This window comes from Prorops nasuta, unplaced genomic scaffold, assembly GCF_024137725.1.
Source record: "Prorops nasuta isolate Cenicafe-Biocafe unplaced genomic scaffold, Cenicafe_Pnas_1.2 PNAS00045, whole genome shotgun sequence".
Taxonomy (NCBI): Eukaryota; Metazoa; Arthropoda; class Insecta; order Hymenoptera; family Bethylidae; genus Prorops; species Prorops nasuta.
The window spans coordinates 892,529-912,675 of NW_027116842.1; the positions used below are offsets into that span (position 1 = coordinate 892,529).

Here is a 20,147-nt window from a genome sequence, read left to right on the forward strand (position 1 = left end):
CGCTGTACAATTCTCCCTCGTTTTTCGTTCCGTAATGTTGGCTACAGAGGGCTCTTCACACTCGTGACAGACCTCACAGGAGGCACCATGTTTGTTAGCACAAATTTTTTAATTGTGCGTGAAGAGCTACTTCGCATGAAGTAACTTTCTATTTAAGGAAGTATCTTTGAAATGAAACACAAAAACTCTAAATAGAGGGAAAAAGCCCGAAGGCATAAAAAACCCTTTTTATCTTTATAATAGTACAATGCACAAACTATGGTCACAATCGTTAATTCGTATCATATTAAACGCTCTACGGTTAAAGCATGGATTTTGTCTTTCGTATGTCACTGAAGTCAATTTCTCTACACCTTTGCAAGTTCGATGCAGCCGGGCTGCCACTAGGGTTTATCCACTTACGCTATCGTTAATTCTGAGTAGCCGGGCTACTGCTCCCTTCTTGCTATCGTTATAATTGATAATAAGAACTCAAGGAATCCGGGTTCCTATATCCTTGTATCAGGACCGGGTCCTTGTTGTATTAAGACCGGGTCTTCTTTTGTTTTAGGCACAAATACTTATCGGATAAGTTATACCTTTTATCAACCGGGTTGATATTATACGTCCGATTCGTTTGACTGTTATCAAGAGACTGACTTCTGAAAAGGCAAATGTTTTAGTTGCTAATTCCTACCCATAAACAAAAGCATCCTCATATCGATCTTACAGTTTATAATTAATTGTAGAACATTAACTACTACACCTATACATGTATTTGATCGGTTGCCACGCAAGGATCAAACAGTGAACTAGTGAGGGAGAAAGAGTAAGCACTGACGCTAGCGATTCCATCGTTCTCTACTCCCTCCGATCTCGAATAACCCTCCCCCCCCCCCCTTGATGCAGTGGCATCAAAGTGAAAAACACAGTCGTTGTAAATGACATATTAGTTTATACTGAAAGATTTTGAATAACTTCTTCGGGAGAGTCCCCGAAAAAATCATCAGTGGGTGGTGATTGAAAAAAAAGTGCTTTGCTACCTAGAGAGTCCTAGGAAGCAAAAGGGAAATAAGGTCAAGATCAGAAGAGACCCTGACAAACCCATTAGGAAAACCCTAGCATGGCAGTAAGCGTAGCTGCCACCAGCTGCAACACACTACATTGTATTTCCCTTCTATTCATAGCAACTTGGGCTATCCACTCCACCCTAGGGAAGAGATTAAGAATTCACTCCCATATAAATGTGCAAGGCGGGTTTGCAGAAGCTAAAATTGAGAAAATGTCTTGCACTTAGAGATCATTGTTTATAGTTTGCTACTTAAGGCGCAACTAGAAGCAGGCCTCAACCTGCTTAAAAATGTCATCTTTTCCTCAAACGCTACCCATTGACCTATTTGCTTGGTTAGCCATGCCAGGATAACTTGGTCCCAGTAACACGAAATTGAGTTGATGGCTCGTGAAAGACATAGTGAAATATGAATGATGAACTTAGTTAAAGCGCGGTGGCAACTAACTTCGAACGCGGGTTTTATCGGCGGGACCTTTGTCTTGAACGTGAATAAATATACTGCTGTCTGCTTGTCGGATGCAGTGATCCTCTCGCAAACGACAGCTGAATAAGTGAGTTTTAAATACGTCGCAAAACCCAGAAGTTCCCATTTGAACGTAGTGTTTGGTTAACCAGTACACCGCAAAATTCATACGATATGTAGATCACATGGTTGAATGTAAAAAGTGAACCATTTTAAACGAATAAGCTCTGGAAACTTATCATCCTATGCTAACTCCCGTAGTGAAGTTGATTGCATAACTTGTGTGAGAATCACGGTTATCAGCGATGTCCAATCTAACAGACCACTAATGTTCGCGTTTTCAGAAAGAAAAACGTGTTGTATAAGTCTCGAACGCGGAGACAGCGAAGCATTAAAGCGAAAATAGCTGTAGACATAGTCTGACGCTATTCCCGAGATTTCGCCAGGTTCCAAGAGGTCTTTCAAGAGGCGCGAACTTCGGAGTGCTCAATTGCCAAAGTTCGTAGATGGTTAAAGGCTTATCTGCTTAAGGGGATCCATTGCGCGTCGAGAAAGTACTTCCAAATTATCTTCTACAATTTTAAAAATTTGAATATATTCATATGGACCAAATTGGCTCGTATTGATCTCCTTAATTAATGTAAAGGCTTATTTTTAGGATTAAAACAAAAAATGTTTTTAAATCGGATATTAATAATAATATTTTATTTCCCATCAATAATTTCGAAAAAGGGAGCCTTTACGATGCTGTGCCAAACTTCACCAAGTAATTTAAGACCAACAAGAAGCAAATATTCCCATAAATGTAGAAGATTTTTTGGAAATATTGTTGTAGCGCAACAAGAAAAAATTTGCAAATTTGCCATTGTTGCGTTACAATAGTATTTCCAAAATATCTTCTACATTTATGGGAATATTTATTTCTTGTTGGTCTTAAATTACTCGTTGAAGTTTGGCGCAGCGTCGTAAATGCTCCCTTTTTTGAAATTATTGATGGAAAATAAAATATTATGATTAATATCCGATTTAAAAACATTTTTGGTTTTAATCTTAAAAATAAGCCTTTACATTAATTAAGGAGATCAATACGAGCCAATTTGGTCCATATGAATATATTCAAATTTTTAAAATTGTAGAAGATAATTTGGAAGTACTTTCTCGACGCGCAATGGATCTCCTTAAAGAAAGGCCTCTATTAGCCACTAAATCGATGAACTGTTGATTTAAAACGCCGCGAGTTGCCCTTCATCGTAGGCACTGAAGAAAATACAGGGTGTACGGTAGTATCCCATATGGCCAAAAAAATGGTATATTCACATCCATGATAATAATCTGCTGTAAGATTTCTACCGACAGAATAACGCTTCTATAGGTTACTTGATAGTTAGGGTTAAGGTAGTATTCTAGTAAATCAACCGGTTTTGCAGGGAATTCTTCGGGAATTTGTTTGAGTACCTAAATGAAATGTAAAAAATCTGAAAATTTTATATGTTATTAATACTATATTGAATTATACAAAAAATATATATATTTTTAAATTTTTACTATATTTTATTTAAATTATATGGGTTCAAAGTAGGTGAAAAAAAACATGTGCTGCTAGCCCGTGAGGTATCTCCAGTTTGGGTAATCGGAAACAAAAAAATGCAACGGATTATTGTTCATTAGGATTGTCATTCTGGCCGGAACTAAAAAAAATTGATTTGGTTGAAAAAAAAAATCGCAGACTTCGGAAAAAAAAGGGTACAAATTTTTAGTGTAAATTTGGCTGTAACTTGAAAAATAATGGATGAAAAAAAATTATTCTAGTTACGGTCAGAATTACAGATGTGTAGAACAACCTGTAAAAATTTCAGCCCGATCGGTTTAATAGAAAATCTGTTATGCCTCGGTCCGACAAGAGAAAAAATAGTTTCGAGAAAAACGCGTTTAAAGTTTGGCTATCAGAACTTTCATCCTCACACTAATCGTCGATCCCCGGTGCGTGCAACAAGCTTTAGGTCTCTTCATACGTGTCAAACGCGGGTATATCTGGTTATATTCTTTCATACATCAAAAGGTATGCGAAACTTCAAGAAAAAATAAAGGTAATGAGACATAATAGTGATGAATAACCGTTAGCAGCTGTCCGCAACTTATAGCGTTCAATTATGCGGCGCTCTCGAATATATGTTATATCTTTGTTAATATTTTGAATATCGGTTTAAAATTTATACACCATATTCTCATGTTGGTATACTATCGAAATATGAAAAAAAAGAAACAACAAATTTCGACCCAAACAACTAGACTACTACCTTAAATTAGCAGCCGAGTAAGTATATAATACAGGGTGTTCAAAAAGTGTATATACCCTTAAGTAGTTTCCATATAGCACACATAACTAAAAATCGTTTTATTGACATCTTTTAGCCATTTAAGGGAGTAGTCTAATGTGAAAACCTCTAAAAACGATCATGTTCAATCATATTTTTTTTAAGAACTGTTGCATATAATAAACCAATCTTTTTCCTTCCTAGAAAAGTAAAGATTAGAAGTATAAGAAATAATTGTTTTAATAATGAATTAATGTTTAGCAATTTATTTATTTACATTCTCTTGAGCTAATAGAAATAATAACTTGTTCCTCTGGCGCAGGTGATTCCACCCCTCCCAAATATCTGAAACAAAAAATTGATTAATATTCGTAATTTGTGATAATGCGACTATCTTTAAAATCTTAGTTTTTAAATTTTATTGTAAAATAATAAAATGGCAACCATTTTCGCACAAGTGAACGAAAAAAGGCGTCTTTCTTTTCACGAATCATTACAAAATTATTTTAAAATCAAAATTTTAATATAATTGAAGTTCCGTCGATAGCCACGAATGTGCTGAATAATGTGTCAAAATTTCAAGTCGGTATCTTTAACCGTTTTTCCGAAATCATCTGCGCCAAGTTAAAAAATGTCATTTCGAGAAAAACTCGTTTAAAGTTTTATCTAATGAAAACTCATACTAAACATATCTGCACGGCTAATCAGTAATGCTAGGTAGAAACATCATTGTTTCAACAGCTTTCATATATTTATTTTCACATATATGTATATTTGTAAACACAAGTATAATTATAAAACAGCTGCTCTAAATACTTATCCATAACCCTGCTGCGAGACTCCAGCACGTGCCAAAAGACGCGCAGCTATAGCGTCAGTTTCGAAACATAGGCCATAAAAAAAGAAGAAATCAACTGAATTCACTATAGGATATCGATTCTATGATCATAAACTATCGAAAAATGCAACAATAAAAATATCGATTTTTTTGCCCCGCCACATTAGACTACCCCCTTAGAGGATTCTGAGATTTCCTCACATAGAGACAACAGAGTAAAATATCGCTGGATTGAATGAACCGTTTAGATGTTTATGATCTAAAGCAAAACTTTTTCAAAACTATTTTAAGAAAAGCTTTACTCAAATGATGACAATGGATCATTCACTGAGATAAATCGGTTTGAAAATTCAAACGGCTAAACTTGTTACACAGAGTCTTTCTTCAACGGCGGCATATAGGAGACTAGTGTTAGTTAACTATACACTTGAAATGATGGGAACTGAGCGCACTGATTGGTCAATATCGTGTAATATCAACATAAAATAGTCCGGTACTAATAGTCAGATACGAAAAATTAGACCCAACCGCCATTTTGATGTAGAGAAATGTTTACATGGTAATCGTAGCAAAATTAGGTGTAAAATGGAGAAATGTCAAAAAGGTGAGGTTATTAAAGTAAAATTTGAAAATAATGAATAAAATGTACGAATATACTTTCATTTTATTCTTTATCTTCAATTTCGTCTTTAGTAACATCACCATTTGACATTTATCCAGTTTACACCTATTTTTGCTACGATTAGTATGTAAACATTTCTCTACATCAAAATGGCGGTTGGGTCTAATTTTTTGTATCCAACTATTATACCGGACTATTTTATGTTGACATTACACGATATTGACCACTCAGTGCGCTCAGTTCCCATCATTTCGAGTGCTATAGTTAACTAACGCTAGTCTCCTATATACCGCCGTTAGAAAAAGACCTTTTATAAATAACAGGTTAGCGCTAGGCGGTATGACTTACTGCCGGACATTACCGTATCTGATTAATTTTGAACAAATTTTCCTTTGAATAAAATTCATTGTTAGAAATTCGTTTACTGATTTTAATAATATTTAACATGAAATCATAGATGTGAATTATAGATACAAATAAAGAACACTGATTGAGCTATAAATCTTTAAATATATTTGAGCTCAAAAAATTTGGGAAAAAACCGTAAAACGGATTAAAAACTCCCATACAAATGTTTATGATACAAAGGAGTACTCACAATGTAATTACGCATGGATCATTAAATCACTAGCAGGAAGAATGCAAACATTACATCTCCTTTTTTGTTATATATCAAATTTGATATATATGATATATGTTTAAGAAATCCGTGTTTCTTAATGATTTGGTTGTTAATGAATTCTTAAATTTGTTATAAAGAATTGGTATATCTACCCACGTGAATCAATTGATCCGCACAAAACATGACTTGTATATTCAAATACACTATTGTGATACACAAAATGAGAGCCAGTGAGTAAGAACCAATGTCCTTCTCTTTTTTAATATCAGCCAATACAACGTGTGCACTCATCGGGCGGTTTCAGAGAACTGAACTTGTGGTTAAAAAAAAATAATGAATTGAGAAGGTCAATGTTAATTTTCTCATAAATGGCAATGATATATATCATGTGTTTTTATTTTAAATCATTTGAGACTCAACAGTATCTCTGGATAGCCGATCACCTACATATACTATTAAATCGAAATATCTCGTAAACGTGTGGATAAAACTGAAGATCATTACGTCATGTTGGAAAGCTTTTAAAATAACATACAAGAATATGTAACAAAAAGTATACGATTTTATTTAATGAAATCGACCATACTTTCATGACTTTTACGATTCTCTACCTAGAATATTTTATATATAATTAACTTACATCCCCACTGAAGCAGAAATTTGTGTTTTTTTGAAAATTTCAATAGTTACTGTTACTTTCAATTTATTCAAAATGGATATTTCTGAGAGAATCAACCCGTATAACTAAATGTTCGGTCATTTTCACACACGAGCAACATTTTTTAAGGTACTTCTCCTACTACTGAATTCGCTATTCTATAACACTCGTATACCAATCTAGCGCCACATTTTTGAGCCATTCTGCGACTGGATTACTCTGCGGGTGTCATGGAGTGGCAAGTATGGTAGGCGGAATGTGCTTCGAAAAATGGTATTTGCATACGAAAGTTGATGAGCACTGATATAATCCAAATTATTTCACATCTTTATATCAATAGCTTTTATCATTTACTTTTTCTGTTTCTCTCTTTTAGTATTCAGTACACTTTCGTCAGGTCTATGCTCTATCGGATTGTACTTTGTCTATAACAAATATCAGAATCTGGTCGTATCAGCCGTTTTCAGCGGTGTAATAAGCTGCGGTAATGCAGCTCTCGACTGTCTCATCACAGAAGTTTTCCCGACTCAACTTAGAGCTACGGGAATTGCAATTTCTATGGTCGCAGCAAGACTTGGTGGAATAATTGGCAATATCGTTATAGCGCAATTGTTAGACTTGTATTGCCCAGCACCAACTTTCATCGTAGCTGCTCTTCTGATTGGTGAGTTGTTCTAATCATCATCATATTGCATAATTAAAAATTTCCCATTTTATAAACAAAAATTATAACAGGAATCTTAAAAAGAAATTTGGATTTACTTAGAGTAATTTAAGAGTTATTTCATTTGGATACGTTTATGGAGACACGGGTAAATTATATATGATAAACTGGATGTCTGTAAAATTGAAAGTTCCTAAGGCCAATGACAAAATCATTTAAGAAGGTTTAAACATAAGAATTTGGTGATTTATTTCCAATTTAAATAGATTTATACGGTACCGCAAGCGGAAAACTATGTGTCGTCACATATGCTTTCAGGGATTGTCTTGATTACGCACAGGTCGGATCAAGCACATGTCAGATCGGATATACGTCAGATTGGGCACAGGTTGGATTGGATACAAGTCGAATTGGAGAGATGTCGGGTTAAATACAATGTCAATCAGATCAGACATTGGTAAGTTTGGACACACGAACTATTAGATACACTGTTACTGTGTCGGATCCAACAGAGGACGTTTTGAACACAGAACTAATCGGAAACAGATCAGATTACGCATAGGTTGGTTGAGGAGAGTTTTGAAATTAAACACATACACAATAGAACCGACGGTTGGTCAAATATGGCACACTTTGTATCGGACATAAGTTTAGTATATAATTTGAGATCAATTTTTAATACAAACTTCATACTTTCACGATCGTTCTCAAACATTATTTTCTATTTATTTATTTATTTTTTATAAAAAGGATATATTTTGAGAAAACTGTAATTTTTTATAACGTCTGTAAACTTTGAGGAAAGCTATTAAACTATACATTAATGAATAAATTTTAATGATGACCGTCCTCTTACATTGCATAGGATCAAGAGACACATTAGTATTTCAACAGCAAATACATACAGAATGTCCTAAAAGTGTAAACTCTCTCAATTACTAAGAACAATCGTGAAAGCATAAGCTTTGTATTAACAATTGTCCTCAAACTATACACTAAATTTGGGTCTGATACGAAGTGTAATGTCTGAATAAACGTCGGTGTTATTGTTCATGTCTAATTCCACAAATCTCTTCAACCGACCTATACGTAATCTGATCTATGTTCGATTAGATATATGTCCATTCCGATCTGTGTTCGATGTGACTAACAGTGTATCCAATAGGTTGTATGTTTAAACCCACCCTTGTCTGATTTGATCGACTCTGTATTTGACTTGACATGTATCTGATTCTATATATATCTGATCCCAAGATGCTGTTTTGTCCTATCCAAAATGTGCGTAATGAGGCCTCATTCATGTTTTTACATTACCCTTAAATCTTGTCTTTTCTGGTAAAATTTCATAAAAATAGATGAAAGCTCATAGAATTCTCTACAATTTATACTACGCATTTTTAACACATAATAATCATGCTTGTTGAGTTAAAACACTGAAGATAAAGAAACTACAACGATTAAATCTCTTGTAAACATGTATTAGAAGGTGAATTTATTTCTTTTTCTTTTTTCTTCAACACACACATATACACACAAAATAAAAAGCAAACATTTTAGCAGTATTAAAATTTACTAATAGCATTAGAACGCACAAAACTAATCTTTATATTTCAAATTAATTAAATTATGTTTATTTAATTTTAAATCAAAGTAGAAATTATGGGGAAAAACGTACGCGTTGTTAGTCATGGTTATTACGTTATATGTAATAATCTGGAAAATAATTTTTAAAGTGATTTTTCTTCTGTAGGCTTGTCATTTCAGTGCGTTCTGAATTAAACCGATTATATTCATAAAGAACAAAATAGCCTGCTTTAAAGGAAATGAAAAAATTGTTTTTCTTCGTTGTGAATAAGATCTAAAAAGAAAACAAAATTTTCAACAATTAATCATGATAGTACCTGCGAGAACCACTAATCTGAAAAGTACATGCCAAAAGTTTAGCCCGATTAAATTATTATATTTTTATAAGGTAGGTATTAGATTGTCTGAAAACTTTTGTAAATGAGAATCGACATTCTACAAGATTAGTGAATATGGTTGAAATCCAATGGCATTTTGCTACAACGTCGTAACGAATTTAATGTAATATTCATTTAGTAATCATAATCTGAAGTAATAGATAGCTAAACAATCTTTAAGTTAACATTAAATTGAGGAAGCACAAGAAAAAACCGCAAAACAAATTTATATAGTTATGGAAAAAACAGATCTTATACAGGGTGTATCAGCAATGATGCTTTTATTTTTAACCACATATTCTTGGGACTAAACTAAGTCGAAAAGTCCTATACTATAAGGTCCGGAAAAGCATCATTGCTGAGATAAATCAATTTTAAACCAAAAAATGAGGGCTTTGATTCAACGGAAAAATTACTTTACTTTCACTTTCGTTGACACTTTCCCTTCAAAAAACAAAAGAAATTTGTACTTCTCCGCCGATCCGTATTATCGTACACACATATACACACCCATGCAACTACGCCGATTATTAATATTACCTCCTAATGTTTTACATTCCTGATCGTGGTGCTGATGAAATTGATTTTCTGCCTATTTTTAAAATGATCCTCGACAGCACCCATTTGATTGAAGTCTGGAGAATAATACGGCGTTATTCGTAGATTAATTTTCAAGTCGCTTTATCTTTTCGGTGGCACGGCATATGAACTGCTCTAAGGTAGTCAAAACAGAAGTATTATATTTAAAAAGCTATTGTAGGAAATTGTATTTTTTTCTGTTTTTAAAAATCTTACTGTTTTATCAGATAGAGCAGTTTGCTGTGTGCATCATTGGAAGATCAAAATGACTCGAAAATAGATTCGCAAGTGAGATCATAGTCTTCTCTGGAAATTTCAATCTAAGTGGATAGGTTGAGGGATCCCTTTAAGGATAAATAAGCCTTTTTTCATTTTATGAAGGGACAAGCCACAAAATTAAAAATAATTTTTTCTTTATACCGTAGATTGCCCATAGTTTTTGCCTTTTTGCCTAATACTTTTTTCATAGTATTTGCCTAAATGGATTTGCCAGTAAAATTAGCCGATTGCTAGATCAGATTCTAGTTTATAGTGACTAGAAGTTGATATGGTCACCAAAAAGAAATATTTTACAATTCACCTAGCAAATCGTAATACAGTGAAGAGAAAAGCATAAGCATTTACTAATATATCTTTGAAATCTTTTCGTACCTAACAGCTTGCAAAGACTATGAATAATAATCTATAGCATTAACAAAAAAATATTCTTAATTTTGTGACTTGTCCCTTCAGAAAATGAAAAAAGGCTTATTTATTCTTAAAGGGATCCCTCAACCTCTCCACTTAGATTGAAATTTCCAGAGATGACTATGGCCTTACTTGAAAATCTATTTCCGAGTCATTTTGATCTTCCAATGATGCACACAGCAAACTGCTCTATTTAATAAAACAGTAAGATTTTTAGAAACAGAGAAAAATATAATTTCTTATAACAGCCTTTTTAATATAATGCTTATTTCTTGGCAACCTTGGAACTGTTCATATGTCGTGTCACCGAGAACCTAACACGACTTGAAAATGAATCTACGAGTAATGCCGTATTATTCTCCCCACTTTTGAACTAAATGGTTGCTGTCGAAGGTCCTTTTAAAAATAGGCAGAAAATGAATTTCATCAACATCAGGATGAGAAATGTAGGACATTAGGAGATAATATTAATAATCGGCGTAGTTGCGTTCGTTTGTGTATATGCGTGTAGGACAATACCGATCGGCGGAAAAGTACAAACTTCTTTTGTTTTGTAAAGGGTGTGTGAAAGTTGATAGGATGATGTCTTCTAATAACTATAGGAGGGAAGAATTCTAGGAGACAAAATAACGCTGAGCATAACTGGTCAGAGATGGTAACTCGAGGGAAAATCCTAGCCCCCCACCATGCCTACCAGAATCTCAATACACAGGGATAGGCATGATGGGGGATTAAGGATTTCCCTCGAGTTACCATCTCTGTAACTGGTAGCAAACTGTTTATTTAAATATGATCAATACAGAATATGAACTTTGCAATATAATAAAGATCGCTCACACATTATATAAAGTAGAAAAGCAAAAACCACCCACAATGCTGAACCGATCAATTTGGTAATCCCAACCTTGGCTAAAAATCCCAGGTCCCAGAGCAGGATACTTCGCACCTGAGTTGCCCAGACAACGAAGCAAGTTAAGGAAGGATAGCGTTCTCCTGGAGATCACGATAACGCCAATGAAAAGGGTTGCGATCTAGGAGTCCTAATGGTGTCGCAGAGAGTTAGAGGAATGGCTAAGCTGCTAATTTTACAAAGAATTTACAGAGTCTAGACTCTAGACTGACTGAAACGAGCCGCGCTTATCACCGAACTCTTGGGCATTTATATATACAATCGGCAAAATCATAATAGCGAGAGAGCGCTCTGCGCTGTTGGCCACCTATCGACCTCTGTTGGAGGTAGGATAGAGAGAGACGGAGTGCGAGCGAAACAGTCTGAGAGGCCCAGGCTGCTCGTACCGACACTCCAATCTCCAACAAAGAGGAACTGTCAACGAAAGTGAAATTAAAGTATTTTTTCCGTTGAATCAAAGCCCTGATTTATCGGTTTAAAATTGATTTATCTCAGCAATGATGCTTTTCCGGATCTTATAGTATAGGACTTTTCGACTTAGTTTATGTTAAAGAATATGTGGTTAAAATTAAAAGCATCATTGCTGATACACCCTGTATAACTAAAAGTTTTTGAATAATTTAAAGTGTTTTTATATTTAAGGGTCTTGTTGTTGCTCTATGGAAATATATTTTGTACTAATATGATATAGGTTGTATCGTTATACCCGTCAGTGTGAGGGGCCACTCACTCTACGGGTTTTCCATTACCTTCGCCCGTCCTTGTTTTTCGTCATCAGGGCGCCAGTTGGTCAGTTGGGTGGCCAACAACCTTACGTTATCGGTTCATTCCTTCGACTCCATTCTATATGCATCTCATACGACCCTGCGGCAATGCATTTGGACGGTAGCGGTAGCCAGGGTCGCTCAGTATGTTAGATCGTGGAGAGAGGGGAGGGTTCCTTACGGAAGTCCGTACCTCGCAGACCTATCTGCTGAGGGGCATATATCTATCTCTCACCACCCACACACAGGTGGTGGTGAGGAGTGCGGGAACATGCGGTATCATTGCCAAGCATAGAGTTTGCCAGGAGCGGACCACCACGGAGGCAATGTTCGCGGTTCGCCCAGCCATAGCGCAAGCCTATGGGATTACGGAGGGCACCGGGACATATTCCAACGGGCTAACTACGCCCCTGCATAACCCACTATGCATTGGCCGGTATCCAGTCGTGACGTACGCGCGCTGGCCTATAGCACACGCCTGACGTACGCGAACGGACTCATGGCCGTCTGAGTGCCGCGTCACGCGCTCACCTGCACGCACGGACACATCAGCCCAGTCCCATGGTCGAGTTCCGACTGCCTGCTATGGCAGTCTGCGCACGACATTCGCGCTGCCTGCTTGAAGCCCGTAACCAGCGTTCAAGCCAGATTTGATGTTCTATCTTCCCTCCTCGTGGGGACTTATAGGAACAGTCATTCTTTTTAGAACTCTTCGAGGCCGCTTCTTCTTATCTCAGGTTGCCTGGGTTGTTTGACATAGCCCTGCTTTACTTCCCAGGACAACCTGGACATCGCTTCCTGGAGCGCCGGTCTTTTCATCCGGGCCTCTGTCACCCAACGGGGTCTATCCTTGACGTTAGCTATAATCCACTCGTGAGCCTATCTCACGAGTCGGTAACGTAGGGATTAATAATATCCACTATTCGGTAGCTTTTACGTTCTTTATTCGGTATCTTGTATACGTAACGGGGAACTACATTACAAGGTATTTAGGTAATAACAAACATACGGTTTTCACAAAAGATTGAAGAAATACAGCATAAATATTTGTGAAACGTATAAAGAGAACTGAGAAATATGACCGATAAGTGTATGTCAATAAATTGCGTATGATAATTTTAATTACTCTTCTCAGTAAATTTTCTCTTGTTTCATACATATTTTCACAAATATTTATGTAAAATTTCTTAAATCATTTATGAAAGCTGCGATTTTTGTTATTACAATAATGCCTACATCATACTGGAACAAAATATTTTTCTATGAAGCAAAAACTAATAAATTAAATATCTAAATATTTTAAATAATTCAAATATGTTTTTTATTTAATATCCGTATTTTTTCTTGATCAAGAGAAATGGTGGTTTCTCGATAGCAAGTACATATATGCATACATGTATATGGCCGCGTCGAGGCAGTACCGTAACATTTACAGCAATTTTGGCCGTCCTAACCTAAAACTAAAAAAATTTCGGTGACATCTAATAATACATATATAAATTGAAATCATTTGAATTTAGTTTCATTTAAATACGTTTTAAAAAAACTTTCAAATGGGACCATAAACATAAGAAACAAATCATGCATTTCCGAGATCTTATTCTTTGATTTTCCGTTATGTCAAAAAAAACAGTCTTCTTCAGTATTTCGCGGATGTCTCCACCCTGAAGTTAATTATTATATAATGTTCATGGCAGTGATGCCGATCTGCGGACGGATGGACTGCCCACCATCCGTCTGCAGACGCACCAACACGTTCAAGGATGCTTGCATCCGTGAGTCAACCTCCCATCCCTAGTTGCGCACACCATTGTATGAAGGTATACTAGTACAGTCAAATTAGCTTGAGAAAGCACTGTTTTCGGAAAAAATTGTAAGAAGGCTTTTTACGACGGATTAATTTTTGGCCGGGCGTCAGGATAATGGGAAAAATGTTTGCGGTCAGTTTGTAGGTCGGGAAGTTTGTTAAAAAAATTAAAGAAAGTTGCAAAAACCCGTTTTTAGCTTATATTTCTGAAACCATTATAGCTGGGAAAAAAATAAAAAAATATACAGTTATAGGTACTGCGAATACCTACAAAACAAGACTAATTACGTTCAAATACGTCAATTAGTTTTGTTGTAAAAAAATCAAAACCATCAAATTTTCCTGTTTTTTCAATGTTAAATAACTAATAAGTTATTTGTTAAAATAAATCCTAGTGCAGCTTAAAATGAAGGCTTGTATGCCCTTTAAATACATTATAAATTTTTCTGCTCCATCTCTTGTAGTTACTGAATAAACGTATTTGTTATTATAAAAGGTCTCTCATTAACATTTAATTTCCCCATCGAAAAGGCATCGTAGAGTGTTTTTTGGGGGCTCATTCTCTTCGTGAAGAGTTATGCTATAAAGTGCTATAAAGAAACGGTGAATTTTAAACCGTTAAATAATTTTAAAACGGGTTAGAATATCATGCAATATAACAAATGATTTTTCAGTGACTAATAATTTTTTTAACTAATCGGAACATATATCATTCGATTCCTTGATTTTTTCTCCTACTTTTAAGTGGTCAAAAATTAATTAATGATGCTCTGGAGCAAAGATAATTTTTTTTTTACGATAGACATTGTGTCTTTGTTTATGAATAGTTTCTAATGAAATTCACAGGTAGTCTACATTGATATATTATACTGTACTTTCTTATATTTTATTAAATTCCAACTTTAATCTTTTCATACATTTATCGATTCAAATTGTAATGAATTTTCGTGCAAGCAGCGTCGCACGAGCGTGGAACGTGTTGGGGGAACTCTCTCGCTTGGCCACGATGGACAGTCAGAATCGGACGCGCGCGTTATATTTTTACTTCTTTCAGAAATTATCATTTTCAACGCAACCAACGATCCGATTTTCTTCACTTTTTTTTTAATTTGATATACCACACAAAAATAAAAACATTGGTGGTATTACATTTTTCAATAAAACATTATTTATTTTTATGACAAGTGCATGAAAATGGCTGTTTTCAGCCTAGTTTTTTGAACCGTAAGTAACTGTTTTTATGCTAGTCTTACTCGCACATGCGCAATAGCGGTTTACTTTACTTTCGTCCCTTGGGAGTTTTTAATCGAACGAAAAGTTACTTTCGACCCTAGGGCTGAAAATTAAATAGTGTATATATATTGAAAAAAAGAAGATCAATCGATTACAGCAGTTATAGAAATTTTTATACAGATAGTATGGCTATGTTCGCTTATATACTGCCAATGCTAAAAACCTGTATTTACAACAAAAGTACATAGCAACAAAACAAATAGTTCCCATGACTACACTGCTTTGTTATTCGCGATAATTACAAGACGTTAAAATATTTTCAATTGTTATTAACAATTCAACAAATTGTTCCATTACTTTTAATTAAAAACTGAAATACATTAAAATTTTTATTATGAGCCTGCTATGTTTCTTTTATGGGGGGGGGGGCTCCGCCCCCCATACCCCCCGCAAGGGGCTTCGCCCCCTTGACCCTCCTTTCTTGTTTTCATCTGCTTACACTACTTAGCTTGATACTGACCTATTATCAATATTCGGACTGTTTGCTAAAAACAGCAACTTTTCCTGCACTTGTCATAAAAAATGTCGTGTGTTACACGGGCCAGAAATTGACGATTGCACTCGTGTGATGGCAGCCCTGCTTCGTTCGTGCTGCCAACTTCACACTCGTTTGCAATCGTCAACTTTCGGCCCTTGTAACACAATGTACTATTGCAAAATTTTGCAGGATCACATTATATGCCCATTTATACATTTCTAAATGGCTGTCTCATGAATGTATTCTGATTGTTTTTATAAGTATTAACGTTTCTCTATTAAACAAATATTATTTACTACAAATAATATTCCTATACAGATTACTTTATTTTAAACTATATAGTTTTTATTAATATATATAAGGTACATTATTGAACTAATACTATTTTTAAATGCTTATTATTCTAGTCGCCGCTTTTTCATATCTGAACAAGAATCATTGTCATCGTCATCGCCATTATCACTATAAATTGTTTTATTTAAGTCATCGTCGCCCTTATCGCTATAAATTGTTTCATTTAAAGAATCATCGCATAAATTATAGTCACTAGTTTCTAAATTTAAATTCAAATTTTAGGTAAGAAAACGCAATCATCTTCATTACCATCTAAAGTAATATCAGTTTCATCAAATTCTATTATGTTTTGTGTTATGTTTGTACAAGTTTCTCCATGACAGCCTGCACATAAATGAGAGCATCGAAGACCATGTTTTCTGCAGCCGCAAGTTTTAGTTTTGCAACCACTTTCACATCTACACGTAATGGTCATTAATATTTCATCTGGAATTAATTGTTCCTCTGTAAAAATCGGTTGCAGTCCTTTATTAGTAAGTGTCCAGCCCCACTGCTGAGCACTAATATCATTGCCTAACCAAGTTTGAATTTGATGAAATACTCTGAATGAATGTTGTTTCGTAGCTCCTTCAGTGGGAGGTAATGTCTCTAATTTACAAATTTTTTTCAATGTGGATTTTTCGAACAGCGTAAATCTTAATTTATTTAAATTTTGACTTTGTTTCTTCATGTCATATAACGCGGCAACGATTTTATTTCCACACTCCTCAATTTCCAATTGACTAGAATTTATATCATAAAACTTTTCAGCAAACGTTTGTAAGTCTTTATCATTTAGTAATATGTTAATTAATTTATTTTTGCCCTGTTTATAAAAACATGATGTTGTGTCACATCCTGTAAAAGCATGTAGAAAAAGAATATATATTTTTGCAACTCGTCATATTTAAAAGATTGATTAACATAGATTTGTTGTGCAGTTTTTCCTTTGTTAGGTTTTAAAAAATAAATACTTTCATCTATCGGTGTTAATTGTGTCAAAAGAACTAGAAGGTCAACATCTTCGCCAACAATAACTACATTATTATTGTTATGTTTCAAATTAATAGCTGTTCTTATAATAAGTGAGTCAGCATATTCCTCAGCTATTTTTGTTATGCAGTCTACTTTATTAAATTCTCCACATAACAAATTAATTAATTTAGCCTTATTCATGTCGCTGCTTAAAACCCCTTCTTGTGAAAATGGAATTTTTCTATTAATATCAAAATTCAAATCTGGTGCAATATTTTTTTGTTGACGACGTAATCGTTCAGCTGTTTTTGTACCGTTTTTCAAGTAGCCATCAAACACAATACAACAATTTGTTGTGTAGTATTTTAATACATATTTTACATATTGCTGTAAAATTTCGCTTAAACTCTCATTAATATGCCATACTACACGATGAAGAAGAAATCCACCGTCTACGACATAAAAGACATTTTCTGACGGTAATTCATTAGGGACTTTAAAATTATCGTAGGATCCTGTCTTTCTAGTTTTTCGCATTATTCCCTCTTCAAATAATGATAGTGGATAAGGCGCCAGCTCATATTTTAAGAACTTCTTCATATCTTCTTTCGATTCAATGTATAATGAAAGCCTTTGAAAAATTAAAGTTGGATCAATAACTTCGGTGATGTTATTTACTTTAATTGATGTGGTGCATGCCTTTAGAGGTAAGATTTTATTTTTTCGTTGTAGTTTCACTGTACCAAAATTTTGTACAATAATTTTTTTTATACTATGAATACCAACTGACAGAGCCTTGTAACAATTGATTTTATCTTCACCAATGATACCACTGCTGATTGAATGAATTTTATCTGTTACTGGAAAGGGATCGTGAATGTCAAAAAAAGTTATTGAGCTTCTGCAAGTCTGCTGCATCTCGAAAAATTCTTGATGAACTTGTGTCGACGTGCTGTTCAGATGTTACATATGTAACGTTACAAAATCGTTCCATGGCATCGGATACCTCAACTAAAACTATCATCGATAAAATCCATTTTGATAAAACGCTTTCGGTCATGCCGTTTCCATATGTTAAACCGCCGCACGTTTTCATGGGCCTCATTAATATTTGTTCAATCGTCATATCTGACCAAATTCCTGAACGAAATTTATCAGTACGTCTTACAGTAAAATATCCCAAACTAGTAAATTTCTCATATTCAAACATGTTCATTCGTTTCTCTAATGAATACATTTCTTGCAAATATAAATGACTAGATTTAGTGTATAATAAATGACCACTTGCATGAAAATACGGTAACATTTGTTGCATTCTATTTAAATGGAGCTCCCAATTACCGGTCCTTTCGGCTTGTATGAAATCTTTCATGATTTGAACCATTGAGAAGTATTGTATCCACAATTCAGCAGTAGGCCCGTTCTTTTTAATATTTTCTAACTCAGAGTTAAATTTGATTTTTAATTGTTGAAAATTAATATTTTAAAATCAGTTTTAAAATCATCATCACTAATTTTGTTTAAGATAGAATTTAAAATATTTACTTCGTCGTCGTTAAAATTCAAAGTACTTTAAATTATATGTGCTAGTGATTGTTGAACTAAAAGATGTCCTCGAACAGCTCTCGAAAAGGCATGATCGGATAGAGCTTTCTTAGCAGATATTTCCGCGTAAATTTCACTAAATGCTTCTTTTAATCCACTCCCGTCCATAATAAATCCGATTGAGTCAAGAAAGGACATTAATGTATGGAAGCCCCTGAGTCTAATTATAACAGAATCTAAATTTTTTTCATTATCTGAGCCTTTTGAACAGGCAACTATTTCCTGTGCCTTATCGTACAACGGTTGATCGAACGTTACAAACGCATGAGTTTGATCATTTTCTTTGCATTTACGATCAGCTTCCAATAAAACAGTCAAAATAGTGTCATATTGACTAGGTGGAGCATTTACAAATGGTAATGGAATAATTTTTGATAATGAATATTCTCTTTTTTCCGTACAGAGTTCCATAAATCTATTCCATCCAGCAGTTTTGTGTGGATGTTTAGATTTTCCATAGAACCATATGAAATGTTCAGAATTTATGTCAATTTTATGTGAAATTTTATGTTCTAAATCCAAATCATCTATTATAATATTTGTACGACCTGCTGAATTACCCTTCTCAAAATGCTGCAATGGAATAAAACCAAATTTTCCTATGGAATCAGCGAAAGGAATTTTTGTTAACCGATTGATTGTTTTCGTAGATTCCACTGATGACGCGGGAGTTACACACATAATACCGCCCATGGAATGAAATGTGTTTCGTCCATCTATTATATTTGTGTTATGGTCGGCATTGTCAAATACAAATTGTACATATGAATTTCTCAAATCGTATTGTTGAGGATCATTAATAATGGAAGCTTCAAAAACCAATGTTTCTGTATAAGAGGCACAAAGTCCTAAGTTGTGTAAGCTTTCTATAAGATTTTTAGATGCGTGTTTCTTATGCATCATTGATGATAATCCTAATAATATAGGCGACGTAAATGATCTTGGTCTGACCGATGAAATAATGCAATGCGCCAATGTTGCGATTCGATTGTTCCACTTTTCACAATTGAATTTTAGTTTTTTATTACTTTTAATGAGAACATCCAAAAGTAATTTTATTGAAAAATGTAATATCACCATTGTTTTTATTTTTGTGTGGTATATCAAATTAAAAAAAAAAAAAAAGAAAATCGGATCGTTGATTGCGTTGAAAATAATCATTTCTGAAAGAAGTAACAATATAACGCACGTGTTCGATTCTGACTGTGCGTCGTGGCCAAGCGAGAGAGTTCCCCCACCACGTTCCACGCTCGTGCGACGCTGCTTGCACGAAAATTCATTACAATTTGAATCGACAAATGTATGAAAAGATTAAAGTTGGAATTTAATAAAATATAAGAAAGTACAGTATAATATATCAATGTAGATTACCTGTGAATTTCATTAGAAACTAGTCATAAACAAAGACACAATGTCTATTGTAAAAAAGAAAATTATCTTTGCTCCAGAGCATCATTAATTAATTTTTGACCACTTAAAAGTAGGAGAAAAAGTCAAGGAATCGAATGATATATGTTTCGAT

At 34.4% G+C, this 20,147-nt stretch overlaps 1 protein-coding gene across 1 annotated transcript in view; it reads left to right on the forward strand.

Annotated features, from left to right (window-relative positions):
- The window catches only part of LOC136784022 (synaptic vesicle glycoprotein 2B-like), a 162,711-nt gene that overhangs the window by 126,922 nt on the left and 15,642 nt on the right, over positions 1 to 20,147 (forward strand). Inside the window, exon 11 of the mRNA XM_066744475.1 lies at positions 6,946 to 7,233. Coding sequence (XP_066600572.1) covers positions 6,946 to 7,233 — 288 coding nt within the window. The remainder of the gene's footprint in view (positions 1 to 6,945; positions 7,234 to 20,147) is intronic.